The following is a 12,591-nucleotide window of genomic DNA, read 5'->3' on the forward strand; positions in this document are numbered from 1 at the left end:
CTATCTTGAAGCTGATCACAATTCAAGTTCCAAAATAAAAGTATCTATATTTGGAACACATGAGATAGCTGGTTATTATAAATTTTAACCTTCTAAAACTGTGAAAGATTGCAAAAATTCTCACTGATATTTGCCTGCTAATTATAGCTGTATGGAAATTTGCATTGTTGTATTAAAGGGCCATTATATAGTCTGCTGGATGATTTTAAATAATGCAATAGTAATTTAAACCAAGGGGTTAAATATCACCATAAATTCTGAGAGCACCAAGTGCAGTTGATTCATATCACCTGACCCTGAAATTAAATTATTGTTTTAAGCTCCCTTTATATAAAAAAAAAAAGGATCCTGTTGAGCTTTTGCAAGATATGCTGAACTTGTCTAGAAAATAAATGATCATTCCAGTCAAGGCATAGGTTTAGTGATCGAGAATCTGCTTGCATTGTCGCAAAGTAACTGCACATGAGATTCAGGAAACAATGAAATAAATCAAAATTATTTTCATCATTGAGTTGTAAATTGGTCAGGAGTGAAAACCTCGGCACAGACCCCATTTTTAGGCTGTACAGGATAGTCCAGCTTCTTTGTATAAATGCATTTCTATAGATGAATAATTTTTGTCAGTTTGATATTATGTTTAAATTAAAATTCCTGTTTTAATTTGAAAGAGCTTGCAATTCACTCATCAGGTACTTCAATAATTAAAGTAAATACAATCTTACCTTTCGAAGGTTAGCTCTGAAGAAATGAATTTGCTTTGTCGTCCATATACATTCATTTGCTGTAAAACAAATGCTCCACTCTGAGCTGAATGAAATGAATGGAATGGCTAGCATCTCCAGAAGTTTCTGTAGCATTTTTCAATTTGATGAGATGCTATTGCCCCATTGTGCAGGATTAAAGGGTTAGATTCTTGCTTAAATCACCTTGCATTTTAGGTCTCATTACAACTGTTCATCCACACATAATGCCTTGTCTGTCCAGGAAGTGATTATTATTAATTTTGTGAGTACTATAATATAAATATATAAAAAATAATCCAGAAATGGCAAGCTGAGAAAAAAAATTATGCAGACTGTTGATTTTAAAAATATGTGCTTAAAGATTTTACTGACTGGATCCCACTTTGAAAATAGCACAGGTTAACTATATAATGTGCAAAATCCTCCCTTACATTATTAGTGACTTAACTGAGAGATTTCCAGTAAAAAAATATCAATTTAATTCAAATGATAATCTCCCTCAGCTTTTCACTGATGTGCAATAATGCAGTCATCCATTGTTTTATGATATCGCAGATTGAATTTTGGCAATTTCCAGTGTCACAAAAATGTCATTTTAGAATGAATACTAGGTTACTTTAATGCTGTATACAGCACTGATTTTCAGATATAGAAAATACACATTTTGTATCAAGGAAGCTCTGTTGAATTCTCGTGTTCCATACTGCACTCAAACAGCCAGTGACTATTAATGCTGCTCTATTTCTCATCTGCCCATGGTCAGTATTTAACAAAGGCACACAGTAATATTGTGCCTGCATAAATGGCGGATGCTGACCTGTTTTGCCACTGGGTAAGGGTAGATAGAAGGTGCTCTATTTTTTTTCTCCATGCTTCATGGCATATGACTTGAAAAGCTGCTAGTTCATGAAAATAGCTGCACACCTGTGATTAAACTGCATCTCCCAGAATCACTTCATTCTGCAGCCGCATTTACCTCATTAACAAAACATGACAGCTAAAAGGATTATTAGCCTGATTTCAAGGCAGGATGTCGGAAGTCATCAAAAATTCCAATTATCATAAATTGCAGTGGGCCAGGAGGAGAGAAAAGGTTGAATCATCTTTCCTTGCTTTTTCCCCTTCTATTTTCTCCACCCTCCTCCCCATCCCCCCCCCCCCCCCCCTGCAAATTGATATGGTACAGTCCTTTAACAATAAAAATTCCCTGTGTAACCCTAAAACCATAGCACTGATCAGAACAACCAGATTTGGACTGCTGAGGTTTTGAAATTCACATTTTACAGTACTGTAGAAATGGTGAACTGCGGTGCATGCATTTATGAAATCGGCTCAGCTAATTGTCAGCTCCGTAGACACTGAGCTGTTAGTTAAATTTGCTCCCGAACAGTTGACTATATCAACAGTTCTTGGTATCTTCATTCCTTTTTGCTGTACAAAGGAAAACTGCAGCAACAATATAGGCATTAGGCAGCATCCGGAGCATCATGAGCCATAGAATGGCCTTGATATGCATCAGTTGTTTTATTAAGTAAAGTATTGCCACATATCTGACAGAGAAAATTCCATCAGGTATGTCTATTGAATGCATACCAGTTCTCTCTTAAAATGTAGAGATTTTCTCCAGGTAAGGAAACTGGTTTTAAAATTAATTTTATCATTTTGTAGCCGCGCAAGACCTAATGTATAATAAATTTAGGGTGGGGTTATGCTGCGCCTAATATCCGAAAGCTTCATGTCATGTTGGTCTGCTAATCAGTTGCCATTTTCAATTGTTCTGTTTCAAGGAGAATGCTTGTGCAGTAAGTATAAAGGACTACAGTATTTTAGTCATCTGAAATGTGCAGTCTCTAGTAGTTTGACTACAGGACGTATTCATTTTGTTGAATAAAGTAAGTCATTTATTGCAATTCTTTGTCCAGGTCTAATAATGTGGAAATGGCAGCTGTACAGATGCTGGACCAGTGGCTCCATTCTTGCATTTTTATTTACCTTAACTGATTATTTTTAACCCATCTTTTTTTCTTTAACATTTGCTCTTGATTGTTCCGCAATCACTAAATTGTATTAATGTCTTAGACTGCTAATGCTATCTTTGTCTTTTGTTTCCTGTTTTTATTATTGAACTATTTTCTTCTCTTTTAGAGTATTAGCAAATCTGACCAGGATGACAAAAGACATTTAAACATCTCTGAACAATTTTAATTTTGTCTTTTCGATGAAATTTCTGGTCAAATACCTTCATGAAATACATCGTATTACTTTGCTTATCAAATTGTAGTGATGTTAAAGGGCCAAATTGATTTTAATACTTATTTGTTTAAAAGCACGCAAAATATTGTTATTTTTCCAGTTATTATTTTCAAATACACTATTAAATGCTTTTTAATTACCAGTAGGAAATAATGAAATTGAATCCAGTGCTGCTTTATGTTTAAATCAAAATGTGAGCTAAACTGTGTTACCATTAATATATTAGGCTGCAAAATGCTCATTAAAGGTTGCAATTAACAACTTTTATTTTGCTCAGTGCAATTAAACTGGTCTTGGTGTCCTACTCATCTTCCTTTTTTTAATTTGATAGGAAGCGTCCATTCAGAGATATTCTAATTATCCATTGTTTCAAAAGGTTTGTCTCTGAAAGGACGGGTGTGTCAAGTAACTGCGTCATATGGAGCCTGTTTGCTGTCTGAAGCCATTTCTACATTTTGCTTTGGTATATTCGGAACATTAAGAAAAATCTGATATTTTGTGTGAAGAACTTGAGTTGCCAATTGTCAGGAAATTTGCATTCCCAACAATTAACCTACATATGTTTTAAAATTGCTCCAATTTTATTCAAAAAAGTACAGCACAGATCGATTCGAGATGGGAATTAGCTCACATTATTTTAAAATGATATTAATATGTTTTAAATTGCAAGAAATTTGCCGCTCTATATGAAAATTAGAATTTCGTAGTCTAATTGTGCGGTTGCCACGTCAAGGTAAGAGTCATTGTCCATTAGACTCCTGAGATGGGTGGGGTCATTTGAACGATTGCTGCACCATTGAGCACACTCTGCACGCAGTAAGGGGCAAATGAAAACTGGTTGGCAGTTAGAAGGTGAGAAATGACAATGAAGATGATAAACTAATTAGCAATTCTTTTCTACTTCTCAGTTTCAATGATGTCCCTTTCCTTGGGGAGTAATGGCGATGCCTGCAGGGAGAGAGAGAGACTAGAGGGAAGCTGCCATTACACAGATTTTAACATGAAGTTTTCTTGTTCATGTTAGAATGGCAGATATTGGGGTTTGTGTCATAGATATGAATACAAGAAATATACTGCTAAAAGAGAGTAAATTCACAAATTTAAATGAATGCATTCAACATCATTGGTTTAATGAGTAGGCAAAGGTAATCCTGCATTTTTGAGTCCCAGGTTGTTGGCTACACTAAGTCTTTACAGGATATAATTTTAGATGATGCGCATTGTGTGTGTGGCACAAATTTCTTGAAACATCTGTAGAGATATGCTTTAGCTGGTGGATTATATTTTCAGATTTTATTTAGTCCTGTTTTCTAGCATTGTTAATTATGTGATATGCAATAAATTTATGCTGTGGTGAAGCCTGTGTGATTAAAATTTGAGATGTATCTTATAGCAGTGTTTTTCTGCACTCTATAGGGTTTTCTGAAGAACGAGCGTGATAATGCATTGTTGTCGGCCATTGAAGAGTCCAGAAGGAGGGTAGGTGAAATTGTCAATTTTATTACTGTCATCTAATAATAGCAAACTGGAGAATGCTACTTTGTTGTAGTAATATATACAGGCACCCAAATTCTCTATTTGTGATAATATGGTGATTTTTATTTTGCTTTCGTGATAATAATTGGGGATTTGGGTAAGTTTTCATAATATTGATAATTGATTTACTTTTGAATAAAGGTACTTGATTGCTTTAATTTTGCAAATTGTTGATGATGTGCACTGTGTAGTAATTATGAAACATCTATGTCCATTCTCTACATCGTCCTAGATGGCTTGTATCTCTCCAATGAAGAGCTGAAAATAGAGTCCCTTGGTGTATTTTGAATTAACATTAATTCAGTGCATCTGCACTGAAGTTAAAATCATTGAAAAGTTCCAGCCAGGCCTCAATTTGCCTCAATCACTTCACTTAAAGAATACAAAATGGGTAACAGATCGATCACATAAAGAGTGTCATGTACCTTCTTTTGAATCTGAATAATAAATAAAGCATTAAAGACCACATAACAATTAAATCTGGGATACAGAGCTCAGAAAAGGGCAAAAGAAAGAGCATGAAAATGTTTCAAAATGCAACAATCCCAATTTTTAATATTTAACTTTTTTGATTTTCTTTTGCAAAATGGAGAAGTCACATTTGATGAGTCAAAATAAAGTCTGGCTGGTGAATAAAGTGTGAAGCATTAATTTATATTGTCTGTGAACCTCAAATTAAGAGTTGAATTTTGTTGTGAAAATATTTTTTCCTTTTCCAAAGGAGAAGATTGAGGGAGTGTGTTCTGAAATCTCTTTAAATAAAAGCTTCATTTACAACTTGGAGCTGAATACGTTTAAACAAAAAAAAATTCTATTTTCTGGCTACTTGCATTATCACACAAGTCACTGCCATTCAATATTATTTTGTGTATGGTCAAAGGAGGCATTGAGCAATTGGACATCACTGCCAAGCCCAATGTTGTCTGCACAAAACCAAATGCCAATATGTGTGTATGCTTCCCAGCAGGTGTCACCAGAGAGCTGTTGGAAATAAATATCACATCCTGAAATCTACCTTAATCCCAAAGATAGAAATCTACCTTGCAGAGGTCAGGTGCTGGCTTTCAGGCACCAACTCGTATCTCTCACCAGTCCAAGACCCAACTAACCATCATCAGGATATTGTCTCCCACATTATTGATTTCTTCACTTCAGGTGGACTCCCATTTGCCAATTCCATCCTGATAGTTCTCCAATCCAGTGGTATCCGCATCCATCTCCCACCCAAGATTCACATACAGGAGTGCCCAGTAGGCTCATTGTTTCTGCCTACTGCCCCATCAAACATCTCCTCAGTTGTTGACTCTGACTTCTCCCCCATGTCTAGTTCCTTCCCACCTACATCCATGACAGTGCACATGCTCTCCTCTTTAAAAAAAACTTGCAGTTCCCTGCCACTCTCCACCTCATTTTCACCATGGATATGCAATCTCCAAATACATCCATTCCTCATCTGAAAAGCCTTGGGGCCCTCCATTTCTTACTTGAACATAGATCTAATCAGTAGCCCTCCATCAATACTCCACTCAGCACAACTTGTTCGCTTCCTTCTCTTTTGATCCCTCCCATTTTGTCCAAATCTAGGGTGTAGCCCTGGGCGCACACATGAGCCCCAGCTGTACCTGCCCTTTCTCTGGCTGTGAGGAACTGCCCCTGTTCCAAACATACAGCAGTATCACTCTTCAACTGTTCCATTGATGACTGCATCAGTGGTGTCTCTTGAATTGTAGAACTTGGCAATTTCATCAACTTTGCTGCCAATTTCCACCAGCCACCAAATTCACCAAATATTTCCAACACCCCTCTCCCCTTTCTCCCTTCTCAGGACCCTAATTATCAACTGACATTTTGTGCAAACCCCCTGAGACCGACCAATAGCTGCTTCTTCTCAACCTGTCTCTTTTAAGGACACCATCCTGTTCTCCTAGTTTCTCTCTTTCCTACATCTGTTCTTGGGATAAAATTAGAAATGTCGCCATCCTATAAGAAACTATTCTTCCCCTCATCCCCCTCTGCTTTTCAGGCATTTCTGCTCTCACCTCACCCCTCCCCACCGACAGAACAAGAATAGAGATCCTTAATGCCACCAGCCTCCGTATCTTCAACATTTCCACCAATCGCAACACAATTCCATGATTAACAACATCTTCCCCTCCTCACTCCTTTCTGCTTTTAACATGGGAAAACTCTATCTCCAGTTCTCTGGTTAACACTTCTCTTCCCACCCATCCTTCCACCTCTTCTAGGCATTTCCTGTTGCATTCTACAGAATGAAAATGGGCTAACGTTCATGCTAACCAAGTTAGTTCCATTTCCCATTCCCTTCTAAACCTTTGTTACCACTTACCTGTCCAAATTTATTTTGAATGTCACAATAGTCCCTGCTTCTACTACTTCCTCTGACAGCTTGTTCCATGTCCCCACCACCCTCTGTAAAGATGGAGCCTCTTGGGTTCCTTTTAACATGAACTTTGCCCCAACAAGGTACCCCCTTAGTCTCCTATGCTCCAGAGAGACAAGTCCCATCCTATCCAGGTTGGAAGGGGTGAAAGCACCTATCAGTCAATTACCTCTGTCTCCCCATTGGTCCGCTCTTCAAGCCTGCTTGGTTCACCAATCCCTGACTGGCCCTTGTAAGGCCCCTCCCACCCTTTTCTAATTTTACTGGCGATTTTTCACTGCACCCTTAGCCTTGAACAGTTCAGAACTGAAATGTCGAAAATTCTTTTTCTCTCACTGATGCTACTTGATCCTCTGAGTTCCTCCAGCAATTTTTTTTTTTGTTCCAGGTTTTAGCATCTGCAGTCCCTTAAGTGTCTCCTGAAATTTGTCTTTGGTTGGCTGTGCCTGTATGGTAATTGTTCTGTTTTTAAATTCAAATTACTACAAACTATTATAAAGTGAATTCGTACATGGTTGACTAATAATTTGTTTTCAAATATTTTATTTGAACTTATCTTGACAGGGTTGAGAGTTTTGATAATGGATTTTAATTATTTGGTTTAATATTGACGTGACATTAACATTATCCCTCCTAAAATAATTTCTCAGTATGTTTTTCTATGACCAGTCCATTGCAACAATAGATGGGTATAATGAAACTGACTCTAGTGAAAAAAGATGCCATATTTCACAGAAAGGCACAATAGTCTTGCAACAAAGGATTTTATTTGAGGAGCTCAACAATATTGACTGTAGTTAAAATAATTTGTACAAACTGTGAAGTAACTGCACTGACATAAAAATGCTTGAACTAGGGCTTCGAATCTTTTTGAAAACGTAAGAATATAATCACCTCTCATCTTCGATCTTCCCCTTTGAAAATACTGGCACTAATGGTCATGTTCCAATCTAATATATGGTGCCCCATGGAATTGTGCATGAGCAAGAGTCACCATTGATGCAGAGGAAGGGAATTTAAATGATTAAATATTATCCCTTCAGATTTTTCCATCTTTTGCTGTGACCATGGATGAAGGTGACTAGAATGAAAAAAATCATATTTCAATTCCCAGACTTTTTACACACACAGAAGCAGTAATTTCTCACATTAACCCACTGCACCAAGGATCTTTGATGCATTCTTGTTTTTGTCCAAAATGCGTGAAAGGAAATTTTTGCTGTTGATGGCGTAAAAATTCTACTGTCTGGGTTTCCAGGCAATTTAGAGCTTAGTTCTCTATCATAAACAGAGGGAAGATGCTTGATAAAGCAAAAGAATTCGGTGTATTTGGCTAGAGAGATGTCGGTGACCTCTGATCAGCTGAAAAACTTCACTATCCAACTTACTTGGGCCTATTTCGAGAATCTCTCATTGCTACAACCTGTGGTTCCCATCTGCTTTAAAAGGGCATCAGTCATTCCAGTGCCCAAGAAGAGTAGCCTAGTGCATCCAGTAGCACTAACATCTACTGAGATTAAATACTTTGGGAAGTTGGTCATGGCCAGAATTAACAGATACCCAAGCAAAGGTCTGCACTCTCTACAATTTGGACACCTACAGGAGGCAGTATCTTAAGGATCTTCTATCATCAAGGATCCCGGCCTCCATATTGATGCAATCATGAAGAAGGCTCACCAGCGGCTATACTTCATGAAGAGTTTGAAAAGATTTGGTATGTCACCGAAGACTTTTGGAAATTTCTACAGGTGTATCCATGGATAGCAATCAGAAGGGTTTCATCACTGTCTGGTATGTAAGTGCCAATACACAGGATAAGAAAAAACTTCAGAACATTGTGAACTTAGGCCAGTGCCATCATGGGCACCAGTCTTCTCTTCATTGAGGACATTTACAAGAGGCAGTGTCTTAAGAATCCTCTATCCTCAAATAGCCCCACCACCCAGGCCATGCCCTCTTTACACTGCTACTATTGGGAAGGAGGTACAGGAGCCTGAATAAGAACACTCAATGGCACAAGGACAGCTTCTTCCCCTCAACTATCAGATGTCTGAATGGACAATGAACCACAGACGAGACCTCACTTTCTCTCTTTTTTTTTTTGCACTTATTTCTTTATTTATTTTTAAATGTAATTTTATTGCGATATTTCAACTGTAATGCTACCACAAAACAACAAATTTCTTGATCAGCTTATGACAATAAATTTTGATTTTGTATTTGTTTTGCTTCTGTCCATGAAACCAATAGTAGAATCCACTTTCCTGTTTGTCTACTATTTTGTAAGGGTTGCAAACACCTGTCAAGTCATCACATTCCAGCCTCCAACAAGGAATGTTAGTGTTACTTATTGGAGTGGTGTGCACTCCTTAAAGTTAACTGACTTGCTCCTGTGACTGATCTATCTGTGATAACGTCTGCAGAATTTCTTTTACTAATAGGCACCAGAGCTAATGTTGTTCAGAAATGATCAGCGTAACTAGTCAGGACAAAACATCCTTTGACAATTATTTGAAACGAGCAGTTTCACATTTTTCATTTAGTAGACATTTTTGTTAGGTTGTTTTTAATGATTTTCTCGCTAAGATAGTGAAGTGAGTGAACAAGGTGATATTTCAGAGGGAATTTATGCCAGTATTCAGTGGACCCCATGCATATTTTTGTTATTTTTACCTGTTTGGTCATACCAATGGCTCATTCTAAAGGTAAGCATACAATTATCTTTGTTTCACCAGTGCTACTAACTTTTCATTTTGTTTTGAATGTATGACAATAGATGTGTGATTGTACAACTGCTCACACTTAGGCATGTAAAGGGTTTAAAAAAAAAAGATTTAGGCAGTCTGAATGGTACTTGGGAGGTGTGCAAAACATGTGCAGCACAATGACATCCTCAGCTTCTCTAAGTGTAGAGATTGGGTCAAAAACCAGAAAACCCTGCTTTGCCTTTGGTCAACTGAAAGATCAGATTTGATCACAGAACATCAGGTTTGGCACCAAGTGCAAGGTGTACAGGGCCGTTGTCATATCACTTTTAATATATGGATGTGAGATGTGGTGCCCATGTCGGCATCACTTACGTCAGCTTGACCAACTGCAGTAGCGTCACCTACGTTCTCTGATGAAGATCACCTGGCGAGACAAGGTCTCCAATATCAAGGTCCTTTCTCAAGCCGGAATACCATCAGTTTTAACCTTGGTGATGTCAGCCCAACTGAGCTGGGCAGAACAAATTGTCAGAATGCTTGACAGAAGACTGCCCAAGGACATTTTGTCCGACCAACTGTCCATTGGTACCTAAAATGAAGAGACCAGCGACTACGGTACAAGGATGTTTTGCACTGGAGCCTGAAGAAAGCTGACATTGCCCCATCAACAAGGGAGGATCTGGCTCAAGATCTCTCGCAGTGGAATGACACCATCAGAAAAAGTGTGGACGCTGTTGAGAAAAAGCTCAAAGAAGCAACTGAGGAAAAGCGCAGGAAGCACCACAACAGAGCATCTGCCCCTGTTGTCCCTCCAGGCCTCGCCTGCCAAGTATGTGGCAAGCAATGCCTGTCAAGGATCGACCTTTTACACACTGAATCAAGATGTTTTGTCTTCTTATCATTTTAGGGGATGGAGGTCCGAGGCAAGCTCTCTCTGTTATGTTCCATGTATGGTTCCCAAATTTGTTCAAATAATGTGACTTTATTTTTTAAATTATATCTTATTTTTTTCCAATGGAATACATTTATTCATTTCCATGTACCATTGCTGTATTCTCAGGCTCTCTTCCATTTTCCAAGTTGACATTATACATTTTTTTGCTACTGCTAAGGCTGTCATAATGAATCTTTTTGGCGCTTTATCCAATTTGAGGCCTAATTCCTTACTTCTTGTGTTACTTAAAAGAAAGATCTCTGGATTTTTTGGTATGTTACTTTTTTTGTGATTTTATTTAATATCTGATTTAGATCTTCCTAAAACATATTCACTTTTGTACATGCCCAAATTGCATGTACTGTTGTTCCCATTACCTTCTTACACTGAAAACACCTATCTGATAATGTTGGATCCCATTCTTTTAACTTTTGAGGCGTGATATATAACCTGTTTCATGCGTAATCTTGTGTTTATTGTATTCTTCATAGTTCCAGAACATAACTTTTCCCATGCTTCATTCTTTATCTTTATGTTTAAATCCTTTCCCACTTTTGTTTGGGTTTATAGCTTATTTCATCATTTTCCTTCTCTTGCAGCTTAATGTACATGTGTGTTATAAATCTTTTAATTATCATTGTGTCTGTAATCACATATTCAAAGCTGTTTCCTTCTGGTAATCTCAATCTGTTTCCCAATTTATCCTTTAAATAAGTTTTCAGTTGATGATGTGCAAAGATTGTACCATGAGTTATTCCATATTTGTACTTCAACTGTTCAAATGTTAATAAATCATTCCCAAAAAACAATTTTCTATTCTTTTGATTCCTTTTCTCTTCCGTTCTCTAAAGGAGAATGGAAAAGGGATTAGTGGGTTTTGTGTCAATGACAATTTTGGTATTTGGTAATTCGTTTTTTTCCTTTCTAAGTGGATCTTCTTCCATATATTAAGTAAATGATACAGTACTGGTGAGCTTTTATATTGCACCAGCTTTTCATCCCACTTATAAAGTATATGTTCTGGTACCTTCTCCCTTATTTTATCTAGTTCTATCTTAGTCCAGTCTGGTTTTTCTCTTGACTGGTAAAAATTTGATAAATACTTTAATTGTGCAGCTCTATAATAATTTTTAAAGTTTGGTAACTGCAAACCACCTTGGTTATACGTCTCTGTTAATTTATCTAACGCTACCCTTGGTTTCCCCCCTTTCCACAAGAATTTCCTTATTATTCTCTTTAGTTCATTAAAGAATTTCTCTGTTAAGGGAATTGGTAACGATTAAAATAAGTATTGTATCCTTGGGAAAACATTCATTTTAATGCAATTTACCTTCCCTATCAACGTTAGTTGTAATTCTTTCCAATGTTCTAAATCTTCCTGCAATTTCTTTATTAGTGGCTGATAATTTAGTTTGTACAAGTGGCTTATTATCTTACCTGATACCTTGGTATCGGATTGCTTGTGTTTGCCATTTAAATGGTGATTCTTTTTAAAATTCTCTATAATCTGCATTACTCATTGGCATCACTTCACTTTTATTTGCATTGATCTTGTACCCGATATTTCTCCATACTTCTTCAATTTCTTATGTAATTCTTTTATTGATATTTCTGGTTCTGTTAGGTACACTATGATGTCATTTGCAAATAAGCTGATTTTATATTCCTCCTTTATTTTTATCCCTTTTATTTTATTTTCTGTACTTATCAGTTCTGCCAATGGTTCTATTGCTAAGGCGAACAATGAGGGGGATAATGGACATCCCTGTCTAGTTGACCTACTTAATTTAAATTGGCTCGATACATATCCATTTACTGTTATCTTCGCCAATGGTCCATTCTACAATGCTTTAATCCAATTAATATATTTTTCTGGTAGATTGAACCTCTGTAATACTTTAAATGAATAGTTCCACTCTACTCTGTCAAAGGCTTTTTCTGCGTCTAAAGCAACAGCCACTGTTGGCTGCTTATTTCCTTGAACTGCATGAATTTGATTAATAAGTTTACAGACAT

General features: G+C 37.0%; 1 protein-coding gene across 4 annotated transcripts in view; it reads left to right on the plus strand.

Moving 5' to 3' along the window:
* Positions 1–12,591, plus strand: part of nup93 (nucleoporin 93) — a 144,616-nt gene that overhangs the window by 88,654 nt on the left and 43,371 nt on the right. For all 4 annotated transcript variants that reach the window (XM_069901362.1, XM_069901359.1, XM_069901360.1 and 1 more), the window contains one exon: positions 4,413–4,475. In XM_069901362.1, coding sequence (XP_069757463.1) covers positions 4,413–4,475 — 63 coding nt within the window. The remainder of the gene's footprint in view (positions 1–4,412; positions 4,476–12,591) is intronic.

The sequence above is a fragment of the Narcine bancroftii genome, chromosome 10 (assembly GCF_036971445.1).
Source record: "Narcine bancroftii isolate sNarBan1 chromosome 10, sNarBan1.hap1, whole genome shotgun sequence".
Classification (NCBI taxonomy): Eukaryota; Metazoa; Chordata; class Chondrichthyes; order Torpediniformes; family Narcinidae; genus Narcine; species Narcine bancroftii.